At 46.1% G+C, this 17,955-nt stretch overlaps 2 protein-coding genes across 4 annotated transcripts; one reads left to right on the forward strand and one right to left on the reverse strand.

Moving 5' to 3' along the window:
- Positions 1-3,399: 3,399 nt before the first annotated feature.
- On the forward strand, positions 3,400-13,783 carry GNB3 (G protein subunit beta 3). Its single transcript, XM_030186314.1, has 10 exons — positions 3,400-3,586; positions 5,213-5,322; positions 10,110-10,148; positions 10,318-10,424; positions 10,709-10,772; positions 11,150-11,312; positions 11,671-11,737; positions 11,839-12,040; positions 12,677-12,893; positions 13,017-13,783. Exons 2-10 carry the CDS (start codon positions 5,266-5,268, stop codon positions 13,079-13,081), a joined length of 981 nt encoding a protein of 326 aa, XP_030042174.1. The 5' UTR covers positions 3,400-3,586; positions 5,213-5,265; the 3' UTR covers positions 13,082-13,783.
- An 82-nt stretch (positions 13,784-13,865) lies between these two features.
- CDCA3 (cell division cycle associated 3) lies at positions 13,866-17,936 on the reverse strand. Of its 3 annotated transcripts, none has more exons than XM_030186315.1 (6): positions 17,804-17,936; positions 17,420-17,552; positions 16,176-16,311; positions 15,510-15,773; positions 15,187-15,317; positions 13,866-14,921 (listed from the first exon to the last, which is right to left on the reverse strand). In XM_030186315.1, the coding sequence occupies exons 1-6, from the start codon at positions 17,818-17,820 to the stop codon at positions 14,781-14,783; spliced, it is 822 nt and encodes a 273-aa protein (XP_030042175.1). In that variant the 5' UTR covers positions 17,821-17,936; the 3' UTR covers positions 13,866-14,780. The 3 variants fall into 3 exon arrangements, with proteins under 3 accessions (XP_030042175.1, XP_030042176.1, XP_030042178.1); XM_030186316.1 differs by having other exon boundaries at positions 17,818-17,920; XM_030186318.1 differs by lacking the exon at positions 17,804-17,936 and adding an exon at positions 17,652-17,769.
- Between the last annotated feature and the right edge of the window lie 19 nt (positions 17,937-17,955).

The raw sequence follows: 17,955 nt of genomic DNA on the forward strand, positions 1-17,955 counted from the left end.
TTTCAGTCAGTCCCTTTCCATACAGCAGCTTAAAGAGTCTCTCACAGTTGTGAACTTCTGAGAAATAGATTCAGAAAACGTCTCTGAACTAAGACAGTAACTCTGTGACAAAGACACTAACACCCCAAACATTTCTGTGCTTTATCGTTTATTCAGACTTAATATACCACCCAGTATGCGGTTTACAATGTATAAAATAAATTTAAAAGAATGAAAGGAACTCCGTAAAGATTGTAAATTACACAAGAGCACAGCGATCGGTTCAGACGCTCTCATTTTATGCTCTGGGACAAAGATCCTGGGCTCAGCCAGTCAACAACATGTCTAACCACTTTAGCCATTCTTCTGAATTAATTGGGAAATGATAGTTGAAATAAAATGGGTTTTTAAAGCTGATCTAAATCATCTATAAGAGGAATCAGAAAGTATGGAAAGTGGCAAGGCATTCCGTAATGACGGAGCTAAGAAAGAGAAAGCACTGCGTCTACTGGACTCCCAACAAGCTCAAGAGGGGCCAGGTGGTACCCGTCTAAAATCACTTATAGAACAAAGAAAGCAGGGGATGGTGAGGGATGATAGAGAGGTGGGGATACTGGTATGTAGAGCTATGTATGTTAGTGATAATATTTTAAATTTCATTCTGAATTCAATAGGTAACCAAGTAATGGTGAAATGTGATCTCTGCATTTGGCGTGGCATAATATATGTGCCCACCATGTTTTGCAGAGTCTGCAGTCTCTTCAGGTCCCTCTTAAGAAGTTCAGCATAGATAGAATTACAGTAGTTGAGGCATGAAAGTGTAGAGAACCATTGTCCAAGAAACTGTGAACTGGTCGCAGCTGACGTAGGGCAAAAAAACCTGCATGTAAAACAGATGAAACTTGTTGTGAAAAGGATAGTTTAGAATCAAGAATTATATACTCAAGTAGCAGAAAATCAACTGGAGTTATGGGTAAATCGAAAACAGTGCGAATGAGATCTGGTAGAGGTGAATGTCCTGTCAACCAGCAAGCAGTCGTCATATTGGGATTTAAGGCAAGATGATGATTGTGAAGCCAGGCAGCAACGTCCTTCAAGCAAGACTGAAAGTGGGAGAAGATTGGGGGAGTCAGAGGTGGTATTTATTTATTTATTTATTTTTTATTTATTGTTGTTACATTTGTATCCCACATTTTCCCACCCATTTGTATACAGTAAAATAGATCAGATGTCGACTGTCCCGAGCAGCATGCCAAGGGTAGGATCTTGCGGCGAGGGGTAATATATTGTTCGTTTCCTATTTTCGATCCTTTCATTTTTTGATGACTATGTCGGTTCTGTGGGGTATGCCTTTCTGAATAGATGTGTCTTTAGTTTTTTTCGTAAGTTAAGGAGATTGTTCGTGGTTTTCAAGTCTTTTGGTAATGCGTTCCAGAGCTGCGTGCATATATAAGCGAAACTGGATGCGTATGTTGATTTATATTTCATACTTTTGCATCTCGGGAAATGAAGGTTTAGGTATGTCCTTGCTGATTCAGTTGTGTTTCTGGTAGGTAGATCGATCAGTTCTGTCGTGTAACCCGGTGCTAGGCCGTAAATTTTTTTATGCACCATGCTACAAATCTTGAAGGATATGCATTCTTTTATAGGTAGCCAGTGTAGTTTTTCGCGAAGGGGTCTTACGCTTTCAAATCATGTTTTCCCATAGATGACTCCGGCTGCCGTGTTCTGAGCAGTCTGGAGTTTTCTTAGGATTTGTTCTTTGCATCCTGAGTATATTCCGTTGCAGTAATTGACGTGGGATAGTACCATTGTTTGAATCATGGTCCGAAATGTTTCCCTCGGGAAGAATTGTTTTACAATAGTGAAGAAGAAGGATGTCGTTGGTGTAATAATACACACTGATTACTCTGACACTGTGTGTTTTGTATGAGTGAGGCCAGGGGACTGAGAAAGAAGTTAGAGTTGGAGAGAAGACAGAACCCTGGGGTGACCTGCAGGTCAGTGAGTTTACTTTAGGGAATACAGAAGACGTAGAAACGTGGAAGGAGCGATTGTGCAAAGAAGAGGTGAACCAATCTAAAGCGGAACCTGCAATGTGTATAGAAGGGGCTTAGGACCCATCGTGTTCCTGCCTCCCTCTGTAGCAGAGACAGAATGGGGCTTAGGACCCATCGTGTTCCTGCCTTCCTCTGTAGCAGAGAGACAGAAGGGGCTTAGGACCCATCGTGTTCCTGCCTCCCTCTGTAGCAGAGACAGAAGGGGCTTAGGACCCATCATGTTCCTGCCTCCCCCAGTAGCAGAGAGACAGAAGGGGATTAGGACCCATCGTGTTCCTGCCTCCCTCTGTAGCAGAGAGACAGAAGGGGCTTAGGACCCATCGTGTTCCTGCCTCCCTCTGTAGCAGAGAGACAGAAGGGGATTAGGATCCATTGTTCCTGCCTCCCCCAATAGCAGAGAGACAGAAGGAGCTTAGGACCCATCGTGTTCCTGCCTCCCTCTGTAGCACAGAGACAGAAAGGGCTTAGGACTCATCGTGTTCCTGCCTCCCTCTATGGCAGACAGAAGGGGATTAGGACCCATTGTGTTCCTGCCTCCCTCTGTAGCAGAGACAGAAGGGGCTTAGGACCCATCATATGTTCCTGCCTCCCCCAGTAGCAGAGACAGAAGGAGCTTAGGACCCATCGTGTTCCTGCCTCCCTCTGTAGCAGAGACAGAAGGGGCTTAGGACCCATCGTGTTCCTGCCTCCCTCTGTAGCAGAGAGACAGAAGGGGCTTAGGACCCATTGTCTCCTTTCATCCCCCTGTAGCACAGAAATGGAAGGCATTTAGGATGAATTGAGTCCTTTTCTGCCTCATAATTCAGAACACATTAGGGGCTTAGGACCCATTGTGCCCCTCTTTCCCCCTGTAGCAGAGAGAAAGAAGGAGCTTAGGACCCATTGTGACCCTTCCTCCCCCTGTGGCACAGAAATGGAAGGTGTTTAGGGTTATAAATTGAGTCCTTTTCTGCCTCATAACTTAGAGCACAGAAGGGACTTAGGACCCACTGTGTAGCTCCCTTCCCTGTTAACACAGAGACAGAAAGGACTTAGAACCCACTATGTCCCTCCCGGTAATGCATTTCTTTACAGATGGATACAGGTACATGTGAGTTACACTGCACAGGGTTTCCAGCAGTCTCACTGTAAGTTCTCCTCTTAAGGTAAGGTATGAAGCCACTTTGAATTATGGCTCACCTTCTCACATCCAGGTCCAAGAAATTTTCACACAGGTGAATTCAAATTCAGGAATCATGTGTCATCTATCCACTGTTTATGACTGTTTCATCTTTCCTCCCTCCCTTTTCTCTAAATCCTCCCCCCCCCCCCATCCCATCCAAGCCCTGCCCTCCAATCCTCTCCCTTCAACCTCCTTTGCATCTATGTCAATCTGTTTTATCCCTTCCAGTCTCACTGCCTTTCTGACTGCTCCAGCTGTCCGATTTGATTTGTTCTATGCAAGGGCCAGGGAAGAAGTCTGTACAGGAAAGAGACAGTCATTAGGAGAAGAGAGACAGACGGGAAAGTACAGAAGAAAGAGAAGGGGATACCAAGTGCAGCTCACGGTAAGACAGGTTTTGACCAAGGTTGCCCTGTGGTCTCTCTGGGTCTGGCAGTCATTATAAGGAATGGGTCAGGTCTGGAGAGGAGGGAAGTCTCATTTATGAATGAACAGAGAGAACTTATTCATTAATACAGTTTTGTTTCTTTGTTCAAAGGTAAGTACAATTTATCCAAATAACATAATAAAATCATGACATATCAAATTGAATAATAGTAAAACATCTCTTTTATTACTTCCTTTGTTTCCTGCCCTAAGGGATCACCCTTCCACAGTGCCATTCTGTCCTCATTGTCTCAGGTCAGGAACCAAAAAACAAGAAGAGGAAGAAAAATAATTTAGATTGTGAACCTACTAAGGACAGCAAAAGTACCTGTATGTAATACGTAAACCACTTTGATTGTACTACAGAAAAGCAGTATATCAAATCCCTTCCCCTTCTTGTGCCTTTGTAACACTGAGCCAGGATAACAGGAGGTTGCAGGAAGAGAGCTCGGGAGATCATCCAGAGTAACAAAACGATTGGGTTCAGAAGGATCTTAAGAAGTCACCTAGAGTCACTAAAAGATGGGATTAGGAGGGACCTCTGGAGGTCACCTACAATCAGAGAAAGTGAGGCTGGGAGAGACCTCAGGAGGTCATCTAAAGTTACAGAAAGATGGAGATGGAAGACACCTCAGGAGGTTTCCTAGAACTGGTAAAAGATGGGGCTGAGAGATATCTCTGAAGGTCACCTAAAGATGGAGCTAGAAAGGGCCTCAAGAGGTCACCTAGTTCAGAGAAAGATGAAAGCTAGAGAAATTTGAGACTGGAAGGATCTCAGGTCACCTGGAATCATTGAAAGATAGCGCTGAGAAGGATCTCAGGAGGTCACCTAGAGTCAGAGAAAGATGGGGTTCAGACGGATCTCAGGAGGTGACTTAGCATTACAGAAAGACGAGGATGAGAGGGATCTCAGGAGGTCTCCTACAGTCAGAGAAAGATAGAGCAGGGAGGAATCTCAAGAGTGGAGTGGAGGAGTGGCCTAGTGGTTAGGGTGGTGGACTTTGGTCCTGGGGAACTGAGTTTGATTCCCACTTCAGGCACAAGCAGCTCCTTGTGACTCTGGGCAAGTCACTTAACCCTCCATTGCCCCAGGTACAAATAAGTACCTGTAAGCCGCATTGAGCCTGCCGTGAGTGGGAAAGCGCGGGGTACAAATGTAACAAAAATAAAAATAAGAGGTCACAGAAAAAGGAGCCTACGAAGGACCTCAGGATGTCACCTAGAGTAAGAAAAAGATGAAACTGGGAAGGATCTCAGGAGGTCACCTAGAATCATAGAGATGAGTCTCAGAGAGATCTTAGGAGGTCACTTAGAGTAAGAGAAAGATCAGGCTCAGAGGGTCTCAAAAGATTACCTACAGTCAGAGAAAGGTGAGACTGGGAGGGATCTCAGGAGGTCACCTAGAGTCAGACAAATATAGGGCTGTGAAGAATCTCAAGAGGTCACCTAGTCAGTGAAAGATGGAACAAAACAAATTTCTTGTCCTGTGATTTTGGGTGGAGTTTTGAGAAGTATATGGAATTCAAATGATCTAATGGCCTCTTAACACTTCTCTCTCTCTCTCTCTCCCCTCTCTATAATCCAGCCCAGAAATTGTAAGGACTCTCAAGTTTGGCAGCCCTTCACCACGCAGCTTGGATGGGGGAAATGGAGCAGCTGAGACAGGAGGCAGAGCAGCTGAAAAAGCAGATCATGGTAAGTACAATTACAGGTCCACAGGGAAGGAGATTCCCCCGTCACTCCTGCAAGACTGAAAGCATCTTGCTATTATTTTTGAGATACTAAGGTGCATATTTTAAAGCACATAGACTCACAAAGGAGGGACTGGAGATATGATGCAGACGTTTAAATTCTTGAAAGGTATTAGTGAACAAACAAACTTCTCTCAAAGACGGAAATGTTGTACAATTAAAAGATATGAAATGAAGTTGCAAGGAGGGAAACTTAAAAGAAACACCTTGAAATACTTTTCACATGGAAAGGATGGTGAATGTCTTGGAGGTGGTGAGGACAAAAACAGTAACAGAATTCAAAATGGCATAGGTTAAACATAAAGGATCCTTACATGGCATGAAGATGAAATGTGGGGTACAAATGCAATAAATAAATAAATAAATAAAAGTATTGAGCATTTCTACTCAAAACAAAATTTAAATGAATTTCACTCTTTAAATAAAAGAATAGAGGGGGTAACCTACACGGTGCAGCAGGTACAACCCTAGAGAAAGGCATCGAGGGGTGTAATCTACAAAGATCTGCAGGTACAACTCTAGAGAAAGGCATCGAGGGGTGTAATCTACAACGAGCTGCAGGTACAACTCTAGAGAAAGGCATCGAGGGGTGTAATCTACAACGAGCTGCAGGTACAACTCTAGAGAAAGGCATCGAGGGGTGTAATCTACAAAGAGCTGCAGGTACAACTCTAGAGAAAGGCATCGAGGGGTGTAATCTACAACGAGCTGCAGGTACAACTCTAGAGAAAGGCATCGAGGGGTGTAATCTACAAAGAGCTGCAGGTACAACCCTAGAGAAAGGCATCGAGGGGTGTAATCTACAAAGATCTGCAGGTACAACTCTAGAGAAAGGCATCGAGGGGTGTAATCTACAAAGAGCTGCAGGTACAACTCTAGAGAAAGGCATCGAGGGGTGTAATCTACAAAGATCTGCAGGTACAACTCTAGAGAAAGGCATCGAGGGGTGTAATCTACAAAGAGCTGCAGGTACAACTCTAGAGAAAGGCATCGAGGGGTGTAATCTACAACGAGCTGCAGGTACAACTCTAGAGAAAGGCATCGAGGGGTGTAATCTACAACGAGCTGCAGGTACAACTCTAGAGAAAGGCATCGAGGGGTGTAATCTACAAAGAGCTGCAGGTACAACTCTAGAGAAAGGCATCGAGGGGTGTAATCTACAAAGAGCTGCAGGTACAACTCTAGAGAAAGGCATCGAGGGGTGTAATCTACAAAGAGCTGCAGGTACAACTCTAGAGAAAGGCATCGAGGGGTGTAATCTACAACGAGCTGCAGGTACAACTCTAGAGAAAGGCATCGAGGGGTGTAATCTACAAAGATCTGCAGGTACAACTCTAGAGAAAGGCATCGAGGGGTGTAATCTACAAAGAGCTGCAGGTACAACTCTAGAGAAAGGCATCGAGGGGTGTAATCTACAAAGATCTGCAGGTACAACTCTAGAGAAAGGCATCGAGGGGTGTAATCTACAAAGATCTGCAGGTACAACTCTAGAGAAAGGCATCGAGGGGTGTAATCTACAAAGAGCTGCAGGTACAACTCTAGAGAAAGGCATCGAGGGGTGTAATCTACAAAGAGCTGCAGGTACAACTCTAGAGAAAGGCATCGAGGGGTGTAATCTACAAAGATCTGCAGGTACAACTCTAGAGAAAGGCATCGAGGGGTGTAATCTACAAAGAGCTGCAGGTACAACTCTAGAGAAAGGCATCAAGGGGTGTAATCTACAAAGAGCTGCAGGTACAACTCTAGAGAAAGGCATCAAGGGGTGTAATCTACACAGATCAGCAGGTACAACTCTAGAGAAAGGCATCGAGGGGTGTAATCTACAAAGATCTGCAGGTACAACTCTAGAGAAGGCATCGAGGGTGTAATCTACAAAGAGCTGCAGGTACAACTCTAGAGAAAGGCATCGAGGGGTGTAATCTACAACGAGCTGCAGGTACAACTCTAGAGAAAGGCATCGAGGGGTGTAATCTACAAAGAGCTGCAGGTACAACTCTAGAGAAAGGCATCGAGGGGTGTAATCTACAAAGATCTGCAGGTACAACTCTAGAGAAAGGCATCGAGGGGTGTAATCTACACGATCTGCAGGTACAACTCTAGAGAAAGGCATCGAGGGGTGTAATCTACAAAGAGCTGCAGGTACAACTCTAGAGAAAGGCATCAAGGGGTGTAATCTACAAAGAGCTGCAGGTACAACTCTAGAGAAAGGCATCAAGGGGTGTAATCTACACAGATCAGCAGGTACAACTCTAGAGAAAGGCATCGAGGGGTGTAATCTACAAAGATCTGCAGGTACAACTCTAGAGAAAGGCATCGAGGGGTGTAATCTACAAAGAGCTGCAGGTACAACTCTAGAGAAAGGCATCGAGGGGTGTAATCTACAACGAGCTGCAGGTACAACTCTAGAGAAAGGCATCGAGGGGTGTAATCTACAAAGAGCAGCAGGTACAACTCTAGAGAAAGGCATCGAGGGGTGTAATCTACAAAGATCTGCAGGTACAACTCTAGAGAAAGGCATCGAGGGGTGTAATCTACAAAGAGCTGCAGGTACAACTCTAGAGAAAGGCATCGAGGGGTGTAATCTACAAAGAGCTGCAGGTACAACTCTAGAGAAAGCATCGAGGGGTGTAATCTACAAAGATCTGCAGGTACAACTCTAGAGAAAGGCATCGAGGGGTGTAATCTACAAAGAGCTGCAGGTACAACTCTAGAGAAAGGCATCAAGGGGTGTAATCTACAAAGAGCTGCAGGTACAACTCTAGAGAAAGGCATCAAGGGGTGTAATCTACAAAGAGCTGCAGGTACAACTCTAGAGAAAGGCATCAAGGGGTGTATCTACACAGATCAGCAGGTACAACTCTAGAGAAAGGCATCGAGGGGTGTAATCTACAAAGATCTGCAGGTACAACTCTAGAGAAAGGCATCGAGGGGTGTAATCTACAAAGAGCTGCAGGTACAACTCTAGAGAAAGGCATCGAGGGGTGTAATCTACAACGAGCTGCAGGTACAACTCTAGAGAAAGCATCGAGGGGTTGTAATCTACAAAGAGCTGCAGGTACAACTCTAGAGAAAGGCATCGAGGGGTGTAATCTACAAAGATCTGCAGGTACAACTCTAGAGAAAGGCATCGAGGGGTGTAATCTACAAAAGAGCTGCAGGTACAACTCTAGAGAAAGGCATCGAGGGGTGTAATCTACAAAGAGCTGCAGGTACAACTCTAGAGAAAGGCATCGAGGGGTGTAATCTACAAAGATCTGCAGGTACAACTCTAGAGAAAGGCATCGAGGGGTGTAATCTACAAAGAGCTGCAGGTACAACTCTAGAGAAAGGCATCAAGGGGTGTAATCTACAAAGAGCTGCAGGTACAACTCTAGAGAAAGGCATCGAGGGGTGTAATCTACAAAGATCAGCAGGTACAACTCTAGAGAAAGGCATCGAGGGGTGTAATCTACAAAGATCTGCAGGTACAACTCTAGAGAAAGGCATCGAGGGGTGTAATCTACAAAGAGCTGCAGGTACAACTCTAGAGAAAGGCATCGAGGGGTGTAATCTACAAAGATCTGCAGGTACAACCTAGAGAAAGGCATCGAGGGGTGTAATCTACAAAGAGCTGCAGGTACAACTCTAGAGAAAGGCATCGAGGGGTGTAATCTACAAAGATCTGCAGGTACAACTCTAGAGAAAGGCATCGAGGGGTGTAATCTACAACGAGCTGCAGGTACAACTCTAGAGAAAGGCATCGAGGGGTGTAATCTACAACGAGCTGCAGGTACAACTCTAGAGAAAGGCATCAAGGGGTGTAATCTACACAGATCAGCAGGTACAACTGTAGAGGGGTGTAATCCATACAGAAAGGCATAGAGGGGTGTAATCTACACAGATCAGCAGGTACAACTCTAGAGGGGTGTATTCAAGCAACACTCAAGAAAAGCAAAGAGTAGTGCAGCCTGCATGAAGCAGCAATTACCACCCCTGTGCCTTTGTTTAGGGTTGTAATTCCCATGAAGTAGCAGGTACAACTGGGCACCTAATTGGGTAGACAGGACACACCACAGTGGTCTTCATCTGCTTTCATTTACTATGAGATACCTGGATCCCTCTCTTCTCATGCCCTGAGATATTCAGATATCTTCTTCCTGCCCTACAGTTACCAGTTGGCTCTAGATTGTCCAACACAGGGTTGATCCTGTTCTGAGCTTATCCCACTGCATACAGGGACTTTCCCTGGCTCTTGAGGTGTGCAGACCTCTCTCCCCACACTGCTGAAATGGTTATAGCTGTCTCTCCTGAGCAGAGTCACCACTTCATCTAGGTCAACGCTCAGGTGCAGGATGGGGAGACGTAGTTCTGATTGTTCTTTAAAAAAAACATAAAAGAAAGAAAGACTACATTTGCCAGCATGCAATGGAGTTAAACCAAGCCTAGATCAACCTCTTTAGATTCATTGGTGAGTATGTGGTCCTGTTAGAAAAGAAGTTTTCAACTCAGTCCTCAGGACACACCCAGCCAGTCAGGTTTTCAAGATACTCACAATGACTACGAATGACATAATTTTGCATGTGCTACCTCCACTTTATGCAAATCTATCTCATGCATATTCATTGTGAGTATCCTGAGGACCAGGCTGAGAACCCCTATGTTAGAGAGATACTGAGAGCTCTTGCCAATATCCTTTGTGATCCTTGTTCGCTGCCGGAGGCTTCCCTCATTTGTCATATCTCTTGTTTGCAGGACGCTCGTAAGCTGTGTGCCGATACCACCATGGAACAAGTAAGAGAGCATAGCAGACTGGGATGGAGGAAGGGATTGGGGAGGGGGGAGCTCTTCTAGTGACCACGATTAGACTGTGGTTCTAATCAATTATAGCGAGGAGGGGTGGGATCAAGGGGTTTTGAATTTCCCACAGAGTGTCCCTGTAATATCTCTACCATGTCTGCAGGTGACCTCAGAGAAGGAAGTGATTGGACGGATCCAAATGCGAACGAGACGCACACTCAGGGGCCACTTGGCCAAGATCTATGCTATGCAGTGGTCCACAGAGTCCAGGTGAAGCCATGGGAAAAGGGTCACATGTTGAAACTGAGAGACAGAGTGCTGGGAGGACAGAGTCTCCCCCAGATCCATGCTCCAGTCACTGCAGTCTGACCTCTCTAGCATGTATCACAATGTTATTGCTCTCCAAAAAGTTAGAACAAATGTAGAGTCAAACTGAACAGCAAATGTGCCAGGAGCCTGGCGACAGTCACACCAACAGCACAGGCTGTGAAAGTGAGGAGCTGAGTGTGAACTGACTTTCATTCTTGTTTTCCTCCCTCCCACCCCCAACACAGACTCCTGGTTAGTGCATCGCAGGATGGAAAACTGATTGTCTGGGATACCTACAGCACAAATAAGGTAAGATAGTAACATAGTAGATGACGGCAGAAAAAGACCTGCACGGTCCATCCAGTCTGCCCAACAAGACAACTCATGTGTGCTACTTTTGTGTATACCCTACTTTGATTTGTACCTGTGCTCTTCAGGGCACAGACCGTATAAGTCTGCCCAGCACTATCCCTGCCTCCCAACCACCGGCTCTGGCACAGACCGTATAAGTCTGCCCCGCACTATCCCCGCCTCCCAACCTCCAGCCCCGCCTCCCACTACCGGGTGTATATCTAAGAAGGTAGGGTATTAGTACCTTCTTAGATATACAGCAGCTGATACTATTAACACCTTCACCACCTCCTGCTGGGGGAAACATGTGATCAATACTTTTTGCTGTATTTCAGGTCCATGCAATCCCATTGCGCTCGTCCTGGGTTATGACCTGCTCCTATGCCCCCTCGGGTAACTTTGTGGCATGTGGGGGGCTGGATAACATGTGTTCCATCTATAACCTGAAGACACGAGAGGGGAATGTGCGAGTGAGTCGTGAGCTTGCTGCACACACAGGTAAGACCCCACCCGACAACATCCACACTGACAAATGTACCGTGACCACCACCCCCCTCCCAGACATATTTCCTGTGCTAGCTGTTGGACCATCCTGCTGATTAATAATGCTTGTTGGTTTCCTTTGCTGTGGTATTATTATTATTAATTATATTTGTACCCCGCGCTTTCCCACACATAGCAGGTTCAATGCGGCTTACATAGTAAATAGAATTACAAAGTCTTGAAGGAGAATGTTAGGATGAGATTGATGTTATTGTATTGATTAGTAGTCTGTACTGTTGAATTTTCATTATTATGTAAGTTGTGTTCGTTACCTGCCTTGAAATAAAAAAAGATAAACATCTCCTCCCTCCAGGCTACCTGTCCTGCTGCCGGTTCCTGGATGATAACCAGATCGTGACCAGCTCCGGTGACACTACCTGGTAAGTATTAAGGAGGGATGGTCATAGTGCTGAGGTAGTGACACAGGATGAACCTCAGTGTACCGTCATCCCCTGAAAACCTTTTCTCTGTCTCCTCCTAGCGCTCTCTGGGACATTGAGACGGGCCAGCAGAAAACGATATTTGCAGGACACATAGGTGACTGCATGACCCTGGCAGTGGCACCTGACTTCCGGTTCTTTGTCTCTGGCGCTTGCGACGCCAGCGCCAAGGTCTGGGACATCCGCGAGGGGACCTGCCGGCAAACCTTCACCGGACATGACTCCGACGTTAACGCCATCTGTGTACGTATGTCTGGGAACACCTGGGGTAAGACCAAGAACGGGGTACAGGGTGAAGAATGAAGGGCAGCATATGCTTAAGCTTCCGCAGCTGGCATCATGATTGCTACAGTTGTCTGGGTCTTGACGCATCTCAGTCAGTGGAACTGATGTTTCAGTCATCGTACTGTAGCTTTCTTTGGGGTGTGCCTTGAGGGCTGCGGTTTGTCTTTATATAGGGGGTTCTCAAACCAGCTTGTCCTTGACTCGTCCTTTTTGTGCTAAACTTGAAGAGTTGGTTTTCAGGATTTACGCAATGAATATGCATGAGATCTATTTACATACAATGGAGGTAGTGCATGCAAATAGATCTCATGCATATTCATTAGGGAAATCCTGATGCTGTGCTATGTTTAAGAGAAGCCCTTGGTCTCCACTGAGTTCATGTGAAGGCAGCGATTCCCTATCCATTTCCCCAGCTGGTGTGCAGGAGAGATGGAGTCTACTTTGTTACTGTGAGATTCCCAGCTCCATTCTCTCCCATGCTGCTGCTATGGATTTGCATACATTTGCACACAGTGGTTACCTGGACTTAGTCCCTGTCATGCACAATATTGCCTTCATCCTTGTCCTCTGTCATATGCTTCTGCCACACCACAGTTCTTTCCAAACGGTAATGCAATCTGCACTGGCTCCGACGATGCCAGCTGCCGCCTGTTTGACCTGCGTGCAGACCAAGAACTGACTGCCTACGCCCACGACAGTGTCATCTGTGGTATCACTTCCGTGGGGTTCTCCAGTAGCGGCCGCCTGATGCTTGCCGGCTACGACGACTTCAACTGCAACATTTGGGATGCGCTGAAGGCCGAGCGTGTTGGTGAGTGTCCCTCCCTCTTTGCAAGTACCAGTCCTGAATCACTGCTGGTCACATGATGAGAGATGGTGGGAGAAGTGGGATTAGAGAATGACTGGCAAGCGTCTGTGTCTTCTTCCCCTCTAGGTGTGCTGTCTGGACATGATAACCGAGTGAGCTGCCTGGGGTTACCACGGACGGCATGGCTGTAGCCACAGGCTCCTGGGACAGCTTCCTGAAGATCTGGAACTAAAGACAAAAGGGGAAAAGCGATGGGAAAGACATATCTTCCAGAGGATGGCACCTTTTTGCTGGTCACGATCCTTTCTTAAGCAGGAGAGATCCTAAGCCAGGACTTTAGGAGAGGAGGTATCGGCTATGATCCCTCTTCATCCCCTCTCCCCCCCCCCCCCCAACTACTCCTTGCTCCAGTAGGGATGTTTTAGGCCAGTCCTGCTTTTGAACTTATAGCACCCGATTCACGTTTCATCACCACTTGATGCACTGCTGATTGGTGAGCCACCTTAGCTGTTTACAGTGATTCAATAAGTAGAAAAATAATAATTTCTCCCTTACTTCTCTATCCTAAGAGTAGTTCATTATATATTATTTTAATCTTATGATACAGTTTATCAGTCTTGGTGCTCTCTCCAATGTCACAGGTTCTGCTTAGGAAGCCACAGTGGGGTGTTTGATAGCCCAAATGCATCTTGAAATAAGGTCTGAGTCATTTCCAGGCTTTACTCGAAAGGGCACATAATGCACCAGGACTGGCCTGACATCTCTGCCTAAAGAGGGCAATTCAGCTCCTCTGCACTCACAGCAGAGAATATTAGCAGTAAATCTGAGAGATTGAGATCATAACTCCACAGACCCCAGCTTAGGCGTGACATTTGTTACTGTCATGGTACGTGCAAAAAAAACTTTAGCCTTTGGAAAGATGGGTTCTGAGCCCAGCTTTCCTGATGCAAAGTCATTGAGGGGTGGGTGTAAGACAGATTTACCTATAAAGAAGGCAGTACATGCGAATTTCTCATAGGCACAGTTTTTGTAGATACCCTAAAATCATCATGACTGGCTTGGTGTGTGTGTGTGTGTGTGTCAAGAGAGGGTTGAGAACGCCTTACTAAAAGGCTTGTCTCCTTCTCTTCATGAGGGGGTTTCTCCTCCTTACCACAGCTTTTCTGCAAATACAGCTTTAAATAGATAGGAAACAAAAATAGGCAGAGATGTATTATTAAAAATGAAAATAAAGGAAGTGTGGAGAGAAGTGGCAGTGTGTTCTGTTTACAAGGCAGAAAAAGGTGCCCCTGTGGGTGGGATCCAGTCCCCCAGCTGAGGCTTGCAAGCAGTTTGTATAACCCCAGCCAGCTTAGTTACAAACTGAACGCAGGCAGTCTTCAAACCAACACAAGTTTTACACCAGCTTAAACTGACTTTATTATAATTACTTCAGTAAATACCCAAATCAGGGCACCTCAGCAATCAGACAAAAAGCAGAAAATGTTCTCTCTCCTATGCCGATTCTTACAACATCAAAAAATAAACACAGTAGACAGAGAGAGGCAGACAATGCAAGACAAAGAAATGAAGAATGGAGTAGACCAGGGCACATTTTCTAGCCAAACAAAAACAAGCAGAGAATTAAAATCCAGGACTAAGGAAGTCACCAGTCTGAGGTCAGAGGAAGACCAAGGTGCAAAGTTCCTGGGCCTGGTGGCTCCCTCAGGCAGAAGGCCCTGTGCCCCAAGCAAAAGGGAGGGATGTCAGAAGATCAAGATCCATAAACTGCATTTTGGAGACAGGGGCCACAGAGTCCTTCCTCTGAATGGGCTGGCAGACCTGTTGGCACTAACTCGTCAAGCTGCTCCTGCTGCCATGAGGCAGGGTAGATCTGGATCACCTCCTCCTTCAGGTCACCAACTGGTAATTTTCTGTGTTCTCCTTGTCATAGCCATAATCACAGACCTTGGGGGATTGTAGGACAGGTCCTCCTGTCAGCAAACCCCTGGGTTCACTCCAACCATCTGATACCAGCAGGGGGTGTTTCACCTAGCAAGAAGAGAGGATTCAATAGAATGTCTCAAGCAGCATCCACTGCCCCCATCCCAAGGCCAAGCCCTCTGTGCAGTCTTGCTTGATTATCTTCCTTCCCCTCCCCCCCCCAATCTGAGCTCATCTTTTTCCTGCAGCCTGAAGAACAGATTCAGATGTGCATAAGCACAGGGTCCTAGATGGTACAGGTGGGTGAGTGATGGCTTATGTGACATTTTCCTCACTTTTCACATCCCTCCCCTTATTGACCTGGGACACACACCTGTCTGTGGCAAATGGTGTTTGGGGAATCATCCCGCAGGGTCTTCAAAGGCGAGCGTCCATGTCCAACTGAGGTCACCAGCCCTTTACCTCCTGTTTTCCGGGATTTCTGCCTGGCAGACCTGCCACCGCCTGCAGGGAGCACCAAAAAATAAAGGGGGGGGGGAGAAGACAAACAAAACAGAGGGCGGAGGTGTCAAGACAGAGGCATAGCTCTCAGACCATCTCATTCTATGAATTATCTAACCCACTTCACACTAGAGAGACTGCTAGAAAAAAAAAAAAAAAAAAAGCAAGCCCCCTGCCCCCATCACTTTCACTCACTGGATGATATGGCAGCTGGAGACAGATTTGACCTCTGCATCTTCTCTTCAAATCTCAAGCCCTTAAGAGCAGTCTGCACCTTTTCTGGTACTTTTTTCAGCACCTTTTCCTCCGATCTGGACACAGGCTCCTCTCCATGTGCCTCCCCCTGCCCATTGCCTTCCTGAGCACCCGCTTCTTCTAGGCTTGGCTCGGCAGGCAGCACATCCACCTCTTCGCTAACAAAAGTCTCACTTAACTGCACAGCCAGGCAGGCTAAGGTCTCTGAAGGAGAAGACAAAGGTTAGGTACTTTTTAAGTGAAGTGGAGAACCCAGAACTCTCCCCTCACTCCATGTACAGCAGTCACTCCATAACCTCCCTAATACACAAAGGTCAGAGGGAGAATTTCTATATGCCGCAGTCAAAGGGCAGCATGGAAGGAACAGTATTCCGAAAAAGCTTTTAGGCATCAGAGGAGAGGGTGATTTTTATTTTTCATTCTAATTTTAGAGGTTTGTTGTTTGCTTATTTTATCCTTGGAGATTCTTCATTTCACCCCCTCCCCCCCCACATGAACATAAACTTTTCCTAAACCACTAACCATCGCATACCATTGCCATAGCTCTTCCACAGTCAGGTCTCAGATTTTAGCCACCTGTGCTAGAAAGAGATAGACTAAGCTCACCAGTATCTGTAGGCTTCAGCGGGGTCCTTGTGACACCATGAGTTGGTGATCGAGGGTCTGCAACACAGACTGTATCTTGCACCATGTTTCCCTGTAGTTCAGAGACCACTGGACTATTCCGCGGAGGACCCACAACCTATAAGACAGGCAGCAAGCAAAAGAGCACTGGGGCTTAGTCCAAGATCATACACTGAAGAAAAGAATGATTTTCTCACTAAAAGCCCCGAATAAAGCATTCCTTCAGGTGATATTTGTTCAGGCAGATGTGGTATTCTCCTGAGACCTGCTGCTTGTAAATCTTTCTTCAGATACTGTAGCATGGCATTTCTGCATCTGTGATTTGGGTATATGTTGTTTTTTTTGGGGGGGGGGGGGTTTGGGGGGGGGGGGGGGATTAACCTGTGGTTGAAATTGCCACTTGTATCACTTACTATTACTAAGTCTTTCTATAGCATTACCAGATGTACACAGCACCATACACAAACACTTGCAGAGATTTTAAACTCCGTCAAGCAGGGACTCTTTATTCAAGGCAGACAAACTGGACAAATGCGATTAGGATTTAAAGGCACCCTCCTTTAGTCTGCATTTAACTAGACCAGAAAAAGCAGGACATAACTAAAGAACGTAATGGACATAACACAACTCTTCCGTTGTACGATTCCCTAGTGTGGCTGTGCCACATGAACTTTATCTTACCACAACATCATTTGTTTACACCGGAGTCTGTAACGCCTCTCCGGTACTATGTAAGCCACATTGAGCCTACAAACAGGTGGGAAAATGTGGGATATAAATGTAACAAATAAATATCAACTCAAGAAATCTACCATGCTGTGCACCTGGAAAAGAACAGAGCCTGGAGTTAACGGTGAAGAGAACATCCCAAGAGTGACTTACCTGATGAATGGAGTTCCCAGGAAGAGATAAGAGTGGAGAAAGAGATACGGATGAGCTGCAGAATAAATGGATAGCAGTGAAGGATCCACCAGAACATAGACTATTTCCAATGGGAAAGATAAGAAGAGCTTTGAGTATTTTTGTTCTTAAATATTTTGGGAACCTTACTGCCTACCACCAGCTGGAAACATAAGATAATTTCTTTCTCACACCAATATTAGCTGATAGTCCCTGGAAGCCAATAACAATGACATTATGATGACCCACTGAGGACAGGGTTCATGCTTCAGTGGGATCCTGTATGAGCAATGCTGGTATTCCTCCTGACTTTATTACTACCTTACCTCAATGGGGGTGCGGAGGATACCAACACTGGGTGAGCGTGGATCCAGAACGTGGGCCAGCTGTCGGTGGCGTAGGGGCTTTGCAGGCGTACCCAGTGGTTTACTGTCCCCTATACCCATAGTCTTCCTACACCTAGAAAACCAAGCAAGAGTTGTAAACAGTCAATAGCTGTGAAAGTTCATCATGTAGCACCCAAGGAACAGACTACACAAAGTAACATGACATCATCACCCAGCAAATGACGTAGCACACGGCAGACGAGTACAAACAACTTGCTCATGACACCATCACAAAGTGCCCAGACCAGACATGTGCAAACAGAGTTACAAAACATCCACTTCACACCACTGCATCTCTGGATCAATACCATCCAGAACACTAACCCAGCAGAACCGACCATTCAAAGAAGCCAGCTGTGCCTGACCGACCGAGGAGGAGGACCAAAGGTCAGTGCCACCAGCCAGACGCTGCTGCGTGCGCAGTACAAGTGCACCATCACCCTCTCTAGCGGTTTTCAAACCTCCCGCCACGGCCA

The sequence above is a fragment of the Microcaecilia unicolor genome, chromosome 14 (assembly GCF_901765095.1).
Source record: "Microcaecilia unicolor chromosome 14, aMicUni1.1, whole genome shotgun sequence".
Lineage (NCBI taxonomy): Eukaryota > Metazoa > Chordata > Amphibia > Gymnophiona > Siphonopidae > Microcaecilia > Microcaecilia unicolor.

What these genes read in the sequence shown, in the direction of transcription:
- GNB3 (XM_030186314.1), top strand. Translation starts at nt 5,266, where the DNA reads ATGGGGGAAATGGAGCAGCTGAGACAGGAGGCAGAGCAGCTGAAAAAG. An exon ending in CAGTGGTCCACAGAGTCCAG is followed by an intron (nt 10,425 to 10,708) that starts GTGAAGCCATGG and finishes CCCCCAACACAG; the next exon opens with ACTCCTGGTTAGTGCATCGC. An exon ending in GCTGAAGGCCGAGCGTGTTG is followed by an intron (nt 12,894 to 13,016) that starts GTGAGTGTCCCT and finishes CTTCCCCTCTAG; the next exon opens with GTGTGCTGTCTGGACATGAT.
- CDCA3 (XM_030186315.1), bottom strand. An exon ending in TCCTCCGCACCCCCATTGAG is followed by an intron (nt 16,312 to 17,419) that starts GTAAGGTAGTAA and finishes CCTGTCTTATAG; the next exon opens with GTTGTGGGTCCTCCGCGGAA. An exon ending in GCTGAAGCCTACAGATACTG is followed by an intron (nt 15,774 to 16,175) that starts GTGAGCTTAGTC and finishes CTTCTCCTTCAG; the next exon opens with AGACCTTAGCCTGCCTGGCT.